At 50.1% G+C, this 17207-nt stretch overlaps 1 protein-coding gene across 7 annotated transcripts in view; it reads left to right on the forward strand.

Annotated features, from left to right (window-relative positions):
• The first annotated feature begins 6423 nt into the window (after window positions 1–6423).
• FLNB (filamin B) overlaps window positions 6424–17207 on the forward strand; it is a 139355-nt gene continuing 128571 nt past the window's right edge. For all 7 annotated transcript variants that reach the window (XM_026501101.4, XM_044384972.3, XM_026501102.4 and 4 more), the window contains exon 1: window positions 6424–6909. In XM_026501101.4, the coding sequence (XP_026356886.1) occupies window positions 6618–6909 (292 nt within the window). In that variant the 5' untranslated portion in view covers window positions 6424–6617. The remainder of the gene's footprint in view (window positions 6910–17207) is intronic.

The following is a 17207-nucleotide window of genomic DNA, read 5'->3' on the forward strand; positions in this document are numbered from 1 at the left end:
AGTCAGGACTGTGGCCTCTGAGGGATTGAGAGCTCAGAGACTCAAAATTGACCTCTGGAGTTGGTTAAACCAGGGTTTGAATCCAGACTCGGACACCGAATACCAAAGGGACCTGAGCGAGTGACCTGATTTTTTTTTTGCAGCCTCAGTTTCCCTATTTGTAACAGGAGGATGATAATAATAGCAGCAAGGTCACAGAGTTCTTGCACAGATTAAAATCACGGACACAGGATGCTGAGGCACTCAGGGAAGGGACCACTTACTACAGCTCTAGGAGTCAGGGAGGGAAAGTCGATAAAATCAGTCATGGAGCCCATTGTGTGAGTCCAGGAACGACTAGATTTCAAGAACGTGGCTCTGTCCACTCTGGGCTCCACCTTAGTGGGTGGGTGAGTGGGAGAGCAGGGTGCCTTCTCTGGGCAGCCTGCCTACCAGCACCCCCACCTTGCCTCAGGGCAGGGCTGGCTGATCCTTCAAACTGCCATTGTCTTTGCCACCTCTTGGGGACTAAAGACCTGCTCCCCCAGGGCCCACCCACAAGGCCTGGGACCTCTGCTGCTGAGGCTGGGAGTGGGGGCAGAGCCCTCCCACCTCTCCAGTTGCTGCTGAAAGAACCAGTTCTTCTTTGGAGGCAGAGCAAATATTCTCGCGTAGAGTTTGTTTCTCTTCCCTCCCAGCAGGGTGTGGACATTGGTGTAAAATTACAACTGAGAAGGCCCCCACCCTGGGGCAAAGATGCAACTGGGGAGGACGGGGTTCATTTTGCAAGTCCTGGTTCTCCATCTCTGTTCCCTTTGGAAACGTTCCGTCTTTGCTCTTCGATGTCCTCTCCTATCATCATCACGACACTATCGTGACATTACCATATGATAATCATGGTAATAAGAGCAGTAATTCTCTCACAGATACTTACACGCTAAGTGCTTTACACAGGGCTTCTCATTTGTCAGAACCTCCCCTCCCCCGAGGTATATGGTTAATGTGGGTTACAGGCAAGGAAACAAAGTCAGGGGCGGCCCTGGCTCCCTGCTCTCAGTCCTGACTACTTAGCCCTTCCTGAGGATTCAGTCTGTCACTGTGACTTTAGGCATTGGACTATTCCTCTCGACTCCAGTTTCCTTACCTGTAAAATGGAAATAACAACATCACTTGAGGGGCACCTGGGTGGCTCAGTCGGTATGCGTCTGCCTTCAGCTCAGTCATGATCTTAGGGTCGTGGGATCGAGCCCTGTGCCAGGCTTGGCTCTCAGTGGGGAGTCTGCTTCTCCCTCTGCCTCTGGCCCTCACCCCTGCTTGTGCTCTCTTTCTCGCTCTCTCAAATAAATAAATAAAATCTTTTTAAAAATTATTAATAACATCGCCTGGGGTTGTTCTGATGGTTAAAGGAGAAAATGGCAGCACTCAAGAAATGGAAGCTTCTATTATTATTATTTTACTATTTTTACTGTTGTGAATATCTTGCTATGCTACCATAGCAGTGGACTCCAGGATGCCAAGAAACCACAGAATGCAGGTTCACCTGGGACCCCTTGCACAGAACTGGGGTTCCCAAAGTGTGGAAGCAGGTTTCACATATAGGGTGGGGTCCTAAGGTCAGGACCCTGGTGAGAGCATTATGGGTTTCCAGTTTAGTAACTGGTTTGTTTCAATATCAAGTATCTGTCTATATCTGCACTGTCCAGTATGATAACTCCCAATAGCCAAAGGCAGCTGTTGGGTACCGGCAAGGTGCTGAGTCCAAATTAAGACATGCCCTAAGTGGCGCACCTGGGTGGCGCGGTTGGTCGAGCATCTGACTCTGGTTTCAGCTCAGGACATGATCTCAGGGTCATGGGATCAAGCCCCGAGGGGGGCTCCATGCTCAGCGTGGACTCTGCTTGAGATTCTCTCTCTCCCTCTCGACCTCTACTCTCCCGCTTGTGTTTTCTCTCATGCTTTCTCTCTTTAAAATAAATAAATCTTTGGGGCACCTGGGTGGCTCAGTCATTAAGCATCTGCCTTCAGCTCAGGTCATGATCCCAGGGTCCTGGGATCAAGCCCCACATCCAGCTCTCAGCTCTGCGGGGAGCCTGCTTCTCCCTCTCCCGTTGCCTCTCCCCCTGCTTGTGCTTTCTCTCTCTCTCTCTCAAACGAATAAATAAAATCTTAAAAAGATAAAGTAAAAATTAAAAAAAGACATGCTGTTAGTATAAAATACATGTCAGATTTTTAAGACAGTAATACATATATAATTGGTATATATGTATATATACGTATGTATATGTATACATATATACAAATATATGTACATATTTAAACATATTGATTATATGTTGAAATTGTAACTTTTTGGATATACTGGGCAAGGTGACCAACTTGTTCTGGTTTGCCAAAGACATTCCTGGTTTCAGCACTGAAATGAAAGGCCTGCAGCCCAGAGAACCGCTTAGTCCTGGGCAAACCAGGACAGCTGGTCATCTTATTATTGGCTAAAGTACATTATTGTAAGTAATTTCGCCTGTTTCTTTTCTTTTCTTTTTTTTTTTTAAGATTTTATTTATTTGACAGAGAGACAACCAGCGAGAGAGGGAACACAAGCAGGAGGAGTGGGAGAGGAAGAAGCAGGCTCCCAGCGGAGAAGCCTGATGTGGGGCTCGATCCCAGAATGCTGGGATTATGCCCTGAGCCAAAGGCAGATGCTTAACGACTGAGCCACCCAGGCACCCCTCACCTGTTTCTTTTTAAGTGACATTGAATTAGTAACTGTTAAGTGTTACTAGAAAATTAAAAATAAAAACGTGGCTCTCATATTTTCATTGGACTGTACAGACTCTATTAGGTCTTAAATCCCAGGCTACACCCTGCCAGGGAGCGGAGGTGACAGGTGCCCTCCTTCAGCAAATGGCACAGAACCCGGCAACGAAACCGTAGCATCAGTTCAGTGGTGGGAGCACATGGGCTGTAAGAGTGAGGGGACTGAAGGCCGGGCATGGGGTTCCCAAGTTGGAGAGGAGAGACGAAGGCATCCTAGACAGAGGGGACCGTCTGAGCAAAGGCACGGAGGTGATCAGGTGAACTTTCACACACTTGTTTGGAAAGAAGAACCTCTTCCAATCCCACTGATTTGGCAATTCGTACCCCTTCGAGAAGTAGGCTCACAGCACTTCAACCTTCCACCCAGTGTTGATGCCCACATTCAGCTTGCCTCTTCTTCGTGGATTTCTGCGCCCTTGCTGCTGTCCGGCCATATCCACGCTGACCCGTAGGGGTTACTGCCCTGCTTGTGTTCGCTCGGACAGTGGATTCTTTCCGAGATCTCTTGGGGCTGCGGCAGACTGCTGTCAACATCTGTGAATAACAGACATGGAGGGGAGCCACAGCTCCTTAGAGAGACAGACTAGAGTCTGCTAGGGAAAATGCAGCTCATTCCAGACTTTTCAGGGACTGGTTGTGAGGTCTGTTCATTTTGCCTCGTTTCCAGTTAAATTTACAGAATGTTTCTTGTGTGCCAGGCACTATGCTAGTTTTGCCCGTGTTATCTAAACACCCTAGGAAGAGGTGTGCTGCCTCCATTTTTACCTAGACGAGAAGCCTGAAGCTCACAGAGGTTATTTGTTCAAGATCGCAAAGCCAGAACAGCCAAAATTCACACCCAAAGCCTGGGTTTCTCCCATCCTTGCACTCTTCCACTCTGGGCAGTTCTACCAAGAGATCAGAGAAGCCCAGCACAGAATTTAGAAAACAGGGAGTGGGTATTTACTAAGTGAAGACCTTGTCAGGCAAAACCATGGAATGTGTTGGTTAGGATGCCACTTGCAGAAATGCCTACCCGAGTTGTTTGGCCCTCATCCTTTACCAAATATTGAGAAGGAGTCATCTGAAGACCTCATCCGCTTCCTCTCCTCGTTTCTGAAGCCACAGACCACCCACCTGCATGGTGACTGCTGAGTCCCCTTCACCCCCCATGAATTGCTCCCTCGAAAACTCTCGTTTCTTCTGACTGGGTAGAGAGAATCACTAGACTCATCCTAAAATGGGGTGTCTCAGCTCCCGGTGAAGTGTGCTGGAGGTTTACATGCAAAATTATGTAGTTATTTGTGTCAAGACCAGATGAAAACAATTACGTAAGAAAGGGGGCAGTTAGCTCCAGTCTTACCTGGCAGGGAGGAGGTCCCTCGGGGAGTGAGACACCAGCTGATGGCTGATAAGCTGGGATGGATGAGTTTGGGTGGAGAAAGCACGAGGAGCCAGGAGCCTCGGGCATGGGGGAGGCAAAGATTACCAACACTGCTCAGATGGTATGGAGAAAGGCAAAACCAGGCTGAGAACAGGCCCTTAGACATAGTGCAGACTTTGGAGTTAGAACCAGGTTCAAGTCCAGCTTTGTCTCATCCTTACCAGCTGACCTCTAGCAAATCTCTTCACTTAATCACTAAGGAGTGGAATGGTCCTTCAAGTAGTTCTTGCGTCCCTATTATGGGCCAGGGACAGGTAATACACTCTCCCCCTACCCCCCAGGCTGTTTTGAGCCTTTCCAAAGAGTGAGGCAATCTGTGTGAATAAAACACTTCAGTGTTGTATGCAAATGACCTGTTTGTATAGATGTTACAACCACTACTCTACTGGCTTCTCCTGCGCAACCCTCAGGCAGGAAGCCCTTGACTCCATCCTGCCCAACTCCTCTCCCCCAGGGAGACCCCCTGTCTCTAAGCCTAGGTTATGTGTCCTTTCTTGGGCCCAGGACACTCTGTGCTCGTACACACCTGGATTCCAGTCCTGTCTGTACTGTGTGCTTTGGGCAAGTCACTTCACCTCTCAGAGAGTTAACTCTTGTCAAACTGGGCCAATAGCAAAGGAAATGCTTAGCAAAGCTCTTGGCACAGGGACAGAGCAGGTACTTAGGAAATGCTAGCAGCTTTTATAATGATTCAGCTCTTGCCAGAAGAGGTCTGGCCCAGGGTTTCTGCCATACCCCAGCCCCTAGCACAGGGCTTAGATGAGTACACAGCAGGTACTCAATATATGGTGTTGGTAGGCAGAATAGCAGTCCCTAAAGATGTTCAAATCCTAATTTCCAGAGCCTGTCAATATTACCTTACATGGCAAAGGGGAATTAAGGTTGCAGATGGGATTGAGATTGCTAATCAGTTCCTTAAAAAATACCCTGGATTAACCAACTGGGCTGGATGGAATCATAAGGGTCCTTAAAAGAGTTAGAGGAAGGAACACCTGGGTGGCTCATCTGACTCGATCTCAGCTCAGGTCTTGATCTCAGAGTGGTGAGTTCAAGCCTGGTGTTGGGCTCCATGCTGGTTGTGTAGCCTACCAATAAATAAATAAATAAATAAATAAATAAATAAATAAAAATAGAGAGGAAGGTGTAGGAAGATGTGACTATAGAGAACAAGAGAGATGACAGCGTGAGAAAGACTCAGCCTGATGCTGCTGGCTTTGAAGATGGAGGAAGAGGCCACAGCCAAGGAATGCGGGAATTTTCTAGAAGTTGGAGGCAGCAAGGAAATGGATTCTTCCCTAGAGCCCGCAGAAAGGAATGCATCCTGCCAACACCTTAAGTTTAGCTCAGTGAAACCCATGAGGGACATCTAAGCTACAGAACTGCAAGATAATAAATTCGTGATTTTTTAAAGGCAAAGATTTGGTAGTTTGTTACAACAGCATTGGGAAACTGACATACACTGCGCAAATTATTGTTTTGTTTTTAAGATTTTTTTTTTTTGAGTAATTTCTACACCCAATATGGGGCTTGAACTCACAATCCTGAGATCAAGAGTCACATGCCCTACTGACTGAGCCAGGCAGGTGCCCCTATTGTTCATTTCTATTACTACTACTAAGCTGTTTGTGATAGCTGATTTGTATTTTTGTCTCCCATTACTCTAGCAATTCCTCAAGGTCAAAGAATAAATTTGTCTTATTTGCGGTTGGTTCTCAGCTACTAAGAGGGCCTCGCACACAGTAGGCACTCAATAGATGCACTGAATGATAATATTGTAATTCACATGAGTTTAATTCATATGAAGAATAAAATGTCCATTCCTTCACGGTGTCCTCCAGTGCCTAACACCAAGTCAGGTACACAGCCGGAGCTCAATAAAAACTCTTATTGAACCCATAGGTGGATCAAGTACTCCTCTACCCCATCCCTCCCCCATGACCCAAGCCGCCCCCGCCCCCATCCATCCTGTCCTACCTCTGCACGTCCCTTACTCCGGGACCGGGACCAGTATCGGGGGCCTTCTCCTTAAGCCAAAGTCTCCCCACTGGCTTCCTTTCGCTTAGGTGGCGAACTCAGAGCGCGGGGTCCCGGGATGCCCTGGAGGCCGCGGGGTGCAGTGCACGCTTGGGACCGCAGGGGGCGAGCGTGGCCCGGGAACTCCGGCCGGAGGGCTGGGACGGGGCGGGGCCTCGAGGGCGGGTCGGCTCAGTGCGCAGGCGCCGGTCCAGACGCCTCGCGCGGCTAGGGGCAGGCGGACGCAGAGCAGCTCGGGCCGCGGCTCCAGTAGCACCGAGTTCGAGCCCCGCTCCCGCTCCGCTTTGGTTCTCGCTCCCCGGGCCCTTGGGCCTCCCTGCACCAGTTCCCGGCAGTCGCTGCGCATTGCGCTCTCCCCGCCGCCAGGATGCCGGTAACCGAGAAGGACCTGGCGGAGGACGCGCCGTGGAAGAAGATCCAGCAGAACACCTTCACGCGTTGGTGCAACGAACACCTCAAGTGCGTGAACAAACGCATTGGGAACCTGCAGACCGACCTGAGCGATGGGTTGCGGCTCATCGCGCTGCTCGAGGTGCTCAGCCAGAAGCGCATGTACCGCAAGTACCACCAGCGGCCCACCTTCCGCCAGATGCAGCTGGAGAACGTGTCTGTGGCGCTCGAGTTTCTGGACCGTGAGAGCATCAAGCTCGTGTCCATCGGTGAGTGCCCTGGGTCGGCCAGGCGCCGCGGTGGACCCTCCGGTCCCCGCGCTTGCGCTGGGGGCGGGGGGAAGGCTAGGGCACCCTGCCGCGCGCCCCTACTGCGCCCAGGAGCTGAGAGCTGGGTGTGAGCGCTGAGGTGGGGGGCGTTGTCCTCCGGGAGGTGGGGACGCCGGAGACCTAGGCCCCCTTCTCGGTGCTTTTCCCTGGGCTAGGACTTCGCATGATAGCTCCCAGCCCTGCGCCTCGCCGTGCGACCTTGGGGGGCTGTGGGTCCTGGGCTTGGGGTGGGGCTGCATGGGGAGGGGTGGGGCTGTGTCATTTCGCCGCACCCGGTGTCCCTGCGGGGAGCTGGAAACCTCTGGTCCGCGGTCCATGGAAGTGGGGTCCCTGGTAGGATGTTCCCCGAAGAGCTCTTCCCTTTGCGCCGAAGCCGATGCGCCCAGCGACCCAGGGAGACCTGGGCAGGGACAGCTCTCCGAGCCTGGGGCCTCGCCGCCCAGGTGGGGACAGGGACCTGGTACCCTCCCCTGCCGTCTCTGGCTTGGGTGTGGGCCCCGAGGTGGGAAGGGGAGCCGCGGGGGTGTGTCCTCCTCGCTCCTTCTGCTCCCGGCTCAGCTCTGGCCCGTGCCTCGGGGTGAGCCCGCTCTGCAGCAGAAGTGATCATTTAGGGGCGGTGGTGGTATAGTAACTACCGTTTTGTAGGGAGCCCAAACTACTGCGCCTTGTGTGCCAACAGCCTTCCAAGTTCAGTCCTTGCACATCCCGCCAGTTGGGGTGTCCTTAGACCTATTTTACAGGCAAAGGGGGTCCAGAGGGTTAATGGACGTGCCCAAGGTCATTGAAGTAGGAAGGGTCTAGCTGAGAATTGAAGGAAGTGGGTACAATGAAAGGAGATTTTGCCTTCCTCCCCTTGCCTTCCCCACACCAGGGTCTTCCTGAGAGGAGGGAGGGAGTTGGTGTCGAGTTCCTCTCCCCAGAGCTGGGAGAGAGAATGAGGGTCGGGTCCCCACTATGACCTGGGCTAATTGAAAGTTTCCAGGAGGGTCACAAGGCTGCTGAGGGTGTGGGCTGTGACAGCATGGGCAAGGGGTGTATAATGTGTGTGTGTGTGTGTGTGCACTTGTATGTATGTAGAGTATGTGTGTGTACACAGCATATAGAGCTTGTAGTGTGTACATGGCGTGGGTGTGCAGAGAAAGTGGGTGCACCTACATCGTGTGTGTGTGTGTGTGTGTGTGTGTGTGTGTTCTGCCCCGGAGCATCTTCCCAGACGAGCTGACCCAGGCCTGGGTCTGGGGTCTCTTCCTGAGAAAACCAGTTCTTATGGTGACTTCTGTGATAGGAAGAAAGGGTGGTGGGTGTGGCTGCTGGGACTTTCTCCAGAGTAAAAGGGGTTCCCTCTAGGCTGAGTCTCCTCTGTCCTCTCCCTCCCCTTCCCCCCACACCTGTCCTGGCAGGTAGGGCTGCTTCCTGCTTCCTGGGCCCAGGCAGCTGTCACCGCCCAGTCAGAGCCCCATCAGGGGTGGCTTCTCTGCAGAGCTGTGTAACATGCTTGCCTCTTCTTTTGGGGGCCATCTCCTACAACTGGAGATTCTGGAAAGGAGCACCCAGAATCATCCTGGAATTCTTCCCTTTTCCAAAACCAGCTTTCCTGCTGAGGAATCTCAAGGCCTGGCTGAGCTCAACTTGGATCACTTCGTCTTTGTTTTAAAAATGTGTATTTATTTAATTAAGTGAACAAAGAAACTTAAAGTAAACCGGGAGTATCCAAACATGACATGAAATGTCCTTAAAAAACAAAACAAACAAAAAAATGAAACCACAGTACCAGAAAATCCTGGACTGCCTAATTTACCAACTGTTTACAGAGGCTGTAGCTGCCTGCAGCGTGGTTTCCCATCAGTGCCCTGAACTTGGGGTCTCATTCTAGACTTTGTCTGGTCCCATTTTTCTACTCAACCCTCATGATTTTCATTCCTGAACCCACCCAGGCCATAGCGTCTTCCATTGTCCTGACATTCCAGGGCTAGCCTCCCCGTCTCTGGTTGTGGGCCCGTGGGCTGTTGGCAGCTTCTTGTTGTGGACCTCTTCCCACCACAGGCTGTATTGTTTTATTTTCTCCGTGGCATTCTTGGGTCAGAGTGTGGCCACATTTATGAGTCCTGTCATTGGCTGCCTCGTTGCTCTCCGGAAAGATCTCACCGTATACAGGTTTTCCAGCCTCTGGAGCCTGGAGGGAGACTTACTTGCCAAGGGCCAGAACTCCTGTGGGGGTGTTGCCTGAGGCCTCTTCCCCCTGCTCCTGGGGCTGTTCTGGGTAACGGCCCTTCAGAAAAAAGTCCCATCCAGCTCAGACTTCAGTTCAAATATTCACGGCTTATGCCGTGTTCCATTGTGCTGACCAAGGCTCTGGCTCCAGTTGGTGGCATACACGAGGTGTTCAGCGTGTTCTGTTCATCATGCCGTTGACCACCTTGAATCCTCAAGATTTGGTTTCCTTGTCTACAGAACGATCTGCTTCATTAAGTCACCAGGAGGGTAAAGGGCTTGCCCTAGTTCTACCCCAGCGCTGAGAAAATGGTTGCTGTTATTTCTATGGTTGTTGTTAGTATTATGATGTCCACTGAAAGATGAGGAAACAAGAGTGAAGTAACTTGCAGAGGTCACCCAGCTGGTAAGTGGTGACTGGAGGCCCAGCCTGTCCCGTTGTGAAATTGACCCTTAACTGACCCGCTTTTCCAGGTCAGAAATGAGTAAAACACAGCCTCTCTCCCCTAACCAGAGAACCCCTGTTAACACCCAGTTTTGCAAGTCTGGGATGTTGGGGTGGCAGCTGGACACCCACACTTTGAGCAAAGCAGGGATCTCAAGACTTTAGGTGAGTGACAGGATGAGGGTCCCCTGAGATGAGTGTCCTGTCAGGAGGTGAGCAGAATCAGTTTGCATCTTGCATCAAGGTGAACTTGTTGAGGGAGCGGCTGCCCTGTGTTCGCTGGGTTTTTTTGGCGGGTGGGGGTAGGGGGGAGGTGGTATTTCCTGCTACTTAGTGGATGGTGTTTTACTCCATAATCTGGGAAGGTATCTGAATGAATACAGGGTTTTGTGGACTTTGGATAACTTCCAATAATGTGCATTGCTGGAATCCTAAGAGGTGTGTACAGGCGCCCAGCTCTGAGACATGAGATGGTTGGAAGCTGCCAGAGGACTGGCGTTTCTCCCTAGAATTCACTGAAAGGCCGTTCTGGCTGTGTATTCACCGTTGTGATTTGTTGTAAGGTGGGCCCATTCTAGGCTGCATCCAAGCGGTGAAGAGTTTCTTCAGTTTCTCACTCTGCCTGGGGCAGTTCATAGCAAGGCCCCGGCATATGGAATCCTAGTTGCCGGCCAGGAGCCGGCAGTTTTATTTACTTGTTTTTCCAAAAACCTTTTCCAAAAACACAGGGCAGCTCGGCCAACTTGGAGAAAAAGGGGTCTCCCAGCCCAAGAATGACAATCAAGTCTGTCTAGAAGTTCGGGTGGTATGTTCTGGTTTGATCCTTAGGATGCGGTCTGACCCTAATGTTGACTTCAGGTGGCTGTGCCAGGCTAGTGCCCCAGAGCAGGCGGGTGTGTGTTCCCAAGACCTTGGGTCACTGGGCAGGGTTTCCAGGGTGGTGGGTCACCGGCACTGGGCCCCTTTTCCTTCCTGTTGCCCCGCCCCCACCAAAATCACACACAAATACAGTAATCTTAAATCCTGTTCTTTCCTGAACTACCTAGCAAACGCCAGTGTGTCTTTTAGGCAAAGGTAGTAGAGAAGGTTTTATAAAAGTAGCCGAGTAGCCTGCGCGTCAGAATCAACAAGAGCTGGACCGTTTGCAACAAAGTAACACAGAATGAGATGTGGCTCTTGGAGTCGTTCAGAGCCAAGATTCTTGGTTCAAACCCCACTTGCCACTGAGTAGCTATTAAGAAACTTGGGCGCCTTGGTTTCCTTATCACTAAAATGGGGGTGGTAACTACCTCCTTTCAAAGGTTGTTATACAAATTAAACGAGTGAATATTTTAAAAAATGTCTGGAAAAGTTTGTGGCACATAGTAAGTGCTATGTGAGTGTTTGCGAAATAAATATGGTTCTGTCCAATAGTGTTCTCAAAAGTCATCGCTGGAGGGTTTGCACGCCGAAAGGACATTTAAAATCGGTGCCGCCCTGGGGAGATCAGCCTGGTTGGCTTGTGTTACTGCTGCTTTGCTACAATAGGGCTGTGGCCTGGCCTCCTTGGAAGGGGAGGACCCCTGGTTATGTGATGGCTGCCTCTGGGGCCCATTCATACCGGCTTTGTTTCTGAGACCTAGCCTGGAGCATGGGGTGGCTGGTCCTTCCAGCCTTCCACCCCGTTCAGGAATCTCTGGGCCAAATCACTTCCAGATGGCAGTTGGGCTCTGCGGCGCTCCTCCAGCAGCGGCCGTGCCAGTCAGCAGCTGCCTTCGTTCTTGGAGAGTCTGTGCTGAAGGAGGGCTTTGATTTGGAACCAAATTATGTCTCCTGGGCACTCCCCCTTCCCTCCTTGTCCAGATCCTGGTTCTGTACCGTGAGGCGGAGGCACAGGGTAGTTGAGGATGGCTCAGGCTCTTTGGGTCCTGCTTGCCGTGGCTTCGTGGCCTGGGCACCACGTCACCCTGCTTTCTCTATAAACGGCCTCCGGGTCAGCACATACTAGGTTATGCTAGGTCCAGGTGGATGGTGTCTCTGTGGGCCGGAAGCTAGACGGCCAGGATGCTAAGCCCCACTCTCTCCCTAACAGCTGTGCAAATCTGGTTCCACTGCTTTCACCTTTGTGAGCCTCAATTTCCCCCATCTGTAAAATGGAGAGTAATAGTTCCTATCTTAGTTGCTGAGAGCGTTATATGTTTATAGCACAATGCTGGCATTATCATTATTAATATTAATGTGCTTCTGAACCCAAGTCTGGGATTTTGTCTCGTTTTCCATCTACTCCCTGGCCAGTCCTGCTGCTGTCATCTGGTGTGTTAGATAATCTGAGTCCCTTCCCCCCAGCGTGGAACCTCTAACGAAGATGCCTCTTAAGATCCTTTCTTTCCTCCTTTCCTCATTCAGGAAATATAGGAAAGACCAGCTGTGAGCCAGGCCCGTGCTAGGGCCACAGGAATAAGGAGAGTCAGGTCCCTAGCTTGCCTTATACACTGCTCAGTGCAGAGGAGAGAGTAATGAGAGAGTGCCCTTCTCAAACCTTCAGGCACACACAGATCTCCTGGGGACTTTGTTAAAAATGTCGGTCTTCTTCAGCAGGTCAGGTGTCAAGGCTGAGTTCCTTACTTCCAGCCTGCTCCCAGTTGCTGCTGTCAGTGGTGCTTGCCATGCTGTGGGTAGTGATTATCAAGATGGCAAGCTTTCTGGGGGGTGGGAGGGGGAGGATGCCTTCCCTCAGGCTGGGGTGGGTAGTCTGGAGGACTCCCTGGAGGAAGGGGCCATTAAGCTGGGACCTAAAGCCTGACTAGAATTAGGCAGGTGAACAGACAATGAGCCAAGTGAGGCACAGCCGAAGAGCTTGTCTGGTGGAGGTCAGAGGGGTGGGTGGCACAGAGGTAGGCAGGGGCTGTCTCACAAAGGGCCTTCTGAGGCTGGAGGCTGCCAGCCGGGCATCTTCCTCGAGGGTGCTTGGCGTGGGGTAGGTGAACCCAGCTGAAACAGATCATCTAATCTGGGGCTCTCTTGACTGTGACTGCAGTCATTCCTATCAGCAAAACAATTTTAATGTGCCCCTTTCTCATATATGCAAATTCATAAGCTATATACATACATTACCATAAAGCTTAGTTTCTTTTTAGAGGACAAATCCAAATATAAGATCTGGTTTTTCCTGTGCTCGAATGGATTGTCTTGGGTGCTTTTGTGGAGGCCCTATTTGGAGGCCCCCCGAGGGCCTCTTTCCACATTTCATCCCCCCCACCCCCTTCTTGTTGCTGTTCTGCATTTCGTTTTGATCTTTAGTTATCCTCAGTTAAGGAGGGGGGTCTATAATTCTAGCCCCTTCCCCCAAGAAGTTGAACCAAATGAATAAACCCACTGGAACGAGCCATTTCAGTCTAAATGCGTGCTATTTCCTGCTCTTACAATGACGAAAATTGCCTTTCATGACATTCTACTAGAAGCCACCTTACATTACTGCTGTAAATCTAGTTATCCATTAAACATGCTCAATAATCACCAGATTGGCTCGGGTTACTGTATAATAAACAACAGCACTTTCCTCTGCTGGGGCTTGCAAAGTGGCCTTGCAGCTTTTAAGTGCCTTGCTCACTTTTCTTGGGAAATTGAGTCCATGTTCTAGGGAGAGTTTTTTGGGAAAGATGATTAGAAAACCAAATGGTCCTCTTTATACTAAAGTGATAAAGCAACGCGTGAAGTAGTTATACACGGTATAAAGGGTGGAACTATTGGGTATTTTAATTCTGCCCACTTAGTATCGTGATTTCTCGTTTTCAAAATCATATTGAGCTATACGTCCAGTGCTGCCTTTCTTCTAAGAGCCTTACAGCACTTGCTTTAAAAGCATTCTTCTGATACGTTGTAGATAGTTGCTGTAACACTTGTGCAAACTGTTCAGTTCTCAAAAAAAAAAAAAAAAGAAAAGAAAATTCGATGGGGTTTTATTACACCCATTGTCTGGTTACAAAACATGCCAAAGAACTTTTAACTTCCCTGAGCCCCCTTTGACCAGTCGCTGTGCAGTAGAATGTCCTTGGTTAAGATTTTCTTATACTAGAAGCAAAGAAGCAGTTTGGTTTTTCACTTTGTCAAGACTGGTTCTGGGTCTGAATTATTCTGACAGAGCATCTGACTTCCTCCTTTCCCTCAGCAGCACAACCTGGCCTAGGTAGATGGCTTAGTAAGGAGGACACGTGTCCTCCTCCTGCATATCCCTTGGCTTTTCCGAGGATCCACACTGATGAGACATTTGTGTACTGAATGTTGAGGTGCGCACACGCATCCTCGAACAGAATGTCTAGCGCGTTCCTGTGCCTGCCCTCCGTTAGACATTGTCTTGAGTTCCTTTATCGCTTCTCATCTTCATCCTGAACCCCATGAAGTGAGTGGCTTTGTATTTATTTCCATTTTACAGATGAGAAAACTGAAGCCCAAATCAGCCTCCCGGGCACGATGCTTGTCTGCATCAAACTATCAAGTATTTTTTTTAATCTCTAAGTTTGATTTCACACTTAAAAGTAAAATAGACTATAGTGAGAGACTTTCTGCAGCCTTTGTTCTGTTCATGTCTATTTTGCTTGCAACTTGACTCACTTGACCTTGGTGAATGTGCAATTGAAATGTTCTATAAAACAAAACTTTTCTTCGCTCATTGGCCTTGCCTCTTCCAGCACCGTTGAACTTTAATTGGGGCCTCCTCTTCAGTTCTGGGGGGCATCTCTAGTTCTTTCCCTGCCTTTTTTTGGTTTCCAGCGGCAGTGTTCGGACAGTGGGGACCAGCTGAAGGCTGCTTTGGGCAGCCAGGCAGGGCTTTCTTAGTGGGGCCTAGAAGCCAGAGGTCGGGAGGGGGTGCCCCTAGTTGCAGTCCTGTGGGGCTCATGGTGCACACCGTTTGTTGAAACGCAGCCTTGCTGGGAGATCCTTGGTCACAGTCACTGTTGGCCCAGTTGTGCACTCTCAGAAATGACCTCACGCCTCATCCTTTCCTTCTGCTACCTTTAAACATTAACTGGCGGGAGGGCATGTGGGATTGTGTTTGCTGCTGAGCCGAACCTCTTTCCTGACTGGCATTTGGCCTTTTATCAGTCTGGCTGCCCTGGCTCGAGCAGCTGCCTGCCCCCACTCCCAGCCGGCAGCTCCCGGCTCCTCTGCGGGGAGCCTTGTGGGTAGGCCCCTTGCTGGGTAGCGTGGCTTTGCCAAGCTGCTGCAGAGCTGAACTTGCGTCCCCAAGGGCATCTCCGGCAGCCCTCCTGGCTGGCCTACTCGGTGCTCAGCCTCCCCAGAAATCCGCTGGGCTGGTTTGTTGCAAGGTCTGGGCGTTAACACAACACTCCTGTTCTCCCTCTCTGAAGGCCCTTTATGCTGGCATGAATTCCTTTTCTCATGGAGATCTGAAAGCTCTTTTGACTAAATGGGTCACCTTTCTGGGTATTTTCATAAGGCTGGTCAGCTTTTGCCATGCCAGACAACTTCTCTGGAATTTCCGTTTAGATATAACGAGAACACAGTGTGGAATTTTGGCTTTTGAGCTATAGGGAAGTGGGTGGGGAATCTGTGGCAGGGATATGTAAATTTGCTGCGGCCCATAAATTCAGATTTTAAGATTAAAAAAGGCAAGCAGCAGTCGGCTTTCCTTCTACAAACAAGAATGGTGGTACTTTTGGCCTCCTGCTGCTTGTGACCGAGGCAGAGGCAGGCCTCCCGCGGAGGCTGGGGTCTGAAAAGATTCTCAGTGGCTAAAATCAGTTCCTCCATCTCCCCTGCAACCCCCAAGAAAATAATCAAGTTCTTATCATGCTGGTACCGCACTGTTTGTGTGAATCACCCTGATTTCCCTGTACCTCCCTGAAGTGATTTCTCAGATACTCCAGGGAAACAAGACTTAATGTGGCATTCTGCGGTCTGGTGGGAGCATGGCTGGGCCTGGGGCTTCTTCTCAAGAACAAAGTGATTTTGTTCCCTCAGTAGGATAAAGCAGGCCAGAGGTGGGGGGACTAGGCGCCACCCTCCAGGGGACCAAAGGTGCTGCTGGGGTCTTTAGGCTCAGGCCAGAAGGCCTTTGTGACTTGGCCGTTCTATTAACTGAGCAGAGTTCTGGGTTCTGTATATAAGATTCCTTGTCAGAAGAGGCAGAGGCTGGAAGACCAAGGGCGTGCTCCTGGGGGGACAGGGGGCCTCTCAGTGGAGCTTGCAGCCATCCAGGGGCAGAACCCAGAAAGTATGCTGAGAGCAGGAGCCTTAGGGATTTTGGCCGGCAAGCCCCTGGGCAGTGGCTCGGCACATTCCTTGTCTGCACCAAAGGAGGCAAACTGGCACCTGGGGAGTCCCTTACAGGAAACCATCCAGGTGTCACATTACGCTTCCTGTCAGGCATGCATCTCTTACCATAATTACCTCTCCTGTCCCTTTTTCTTGGCACTCTTGTTTGACACCCATGGGAAGTCATCCCTGAGGTTGGAGGGCACGAGGCCCTGTCCCCGACACCCACGGCTCCCCTCCCGCCCTGTGCCATTTCATTTCATAGCTTCCTGAGCTCCATAGGTCTCCTGACTCTCCTGTTTCCCTCTCCCACTGGATCACCTCTGCTCTAGGGGTAGGTGTTGAATGTCTTGTTCACCCCTGTGGCTCTCGGCTTGGCACCTACTAGGAATATAATAAGTTCTTGAATAAATTCACAGCCTCTAGCATATGTAGCTTGAATAATAAGTCTGATAACGTTCATTCGTCTGCAATATATTTGCTTTCAGAAAATGCAAAGTAGGAGTCCTTTACATCCAGTAGTGGAACACGAATTTGTGTAGTGGACCTCTGGGCCTGGGGTCCCAGTAGAACACCTCATTTTGGGGACAGTGATGCTGAACGTAAAGCGTTCAGCACTTCATTGTCATTCTCTGAACATCTATGATTTGCCTCAACTGTGAGACTTAATAAGGCCTTTTCCAAGTGGCCATGTGAGGCTCAGAAAACGAATATAAATGGAAACCACTGAGAGTCACTATAATCACAGTACTAGTTTTATTAATAATAGCGAATATAGAGTACCTACCAGTACCAGAAAGTTGTGATAGATGCTTTTCAGTAGGGGCGCCTGGGTGGCACAGCGGTTAAGCGTCTGCCTTCGGCTCAGGGCGTGATCCCGGCGTTACCGGATCGAGCCCCACATCAGGCTCCTCCTCTGTGAGCCTGCTTCTTCCTCTCCCACTCCCCCTGCTTGTGTTCCCTCTCTCGCTGGCTGTCTCTCTCTCTGTCAAAAATAAATAAAAATAAAATCTTAAAAAAAAAAAGATGCTTTTCAGTAATAGCTAAATGAAGCCTAATTGCAACCCTGGGATGTAGTTAATGTTGTAATCCCCGTTATACAGTGAGGAAACTGAGGCACATCCCAGATCAGCCACTGAGTATTTCCTTTCCTCAAGGGAAAGCCATCAGTATGGTCTTCAAAATTCACTTCTAAATATTTTTTTTCTATATTAAAAAGTTGTGTTTGTAGTTATTGTAAGGAAATTGCAAGAACATAGAGAAATATAAAGGAAAACAAACCCCACATCACCTGTGGAGAATCTTAACAAATCTTTTTCTACTTTCA

Source organism: Ursus arctos, unplaced genomic scaffold (genome assembly GCF_023065955.2).
Source record: "Ursus arctos isolate Adak ecotype North America unplaced genomic scaffold, UrsArc2.0 scaffold_14, whole genome shotgun sequence".
NCBI classification, from domain to species: Eukaryota; Metazoa; Chordata; class Mammalia; order Carnivora; family Ursidae; genus Ursus; species Ursus arctos.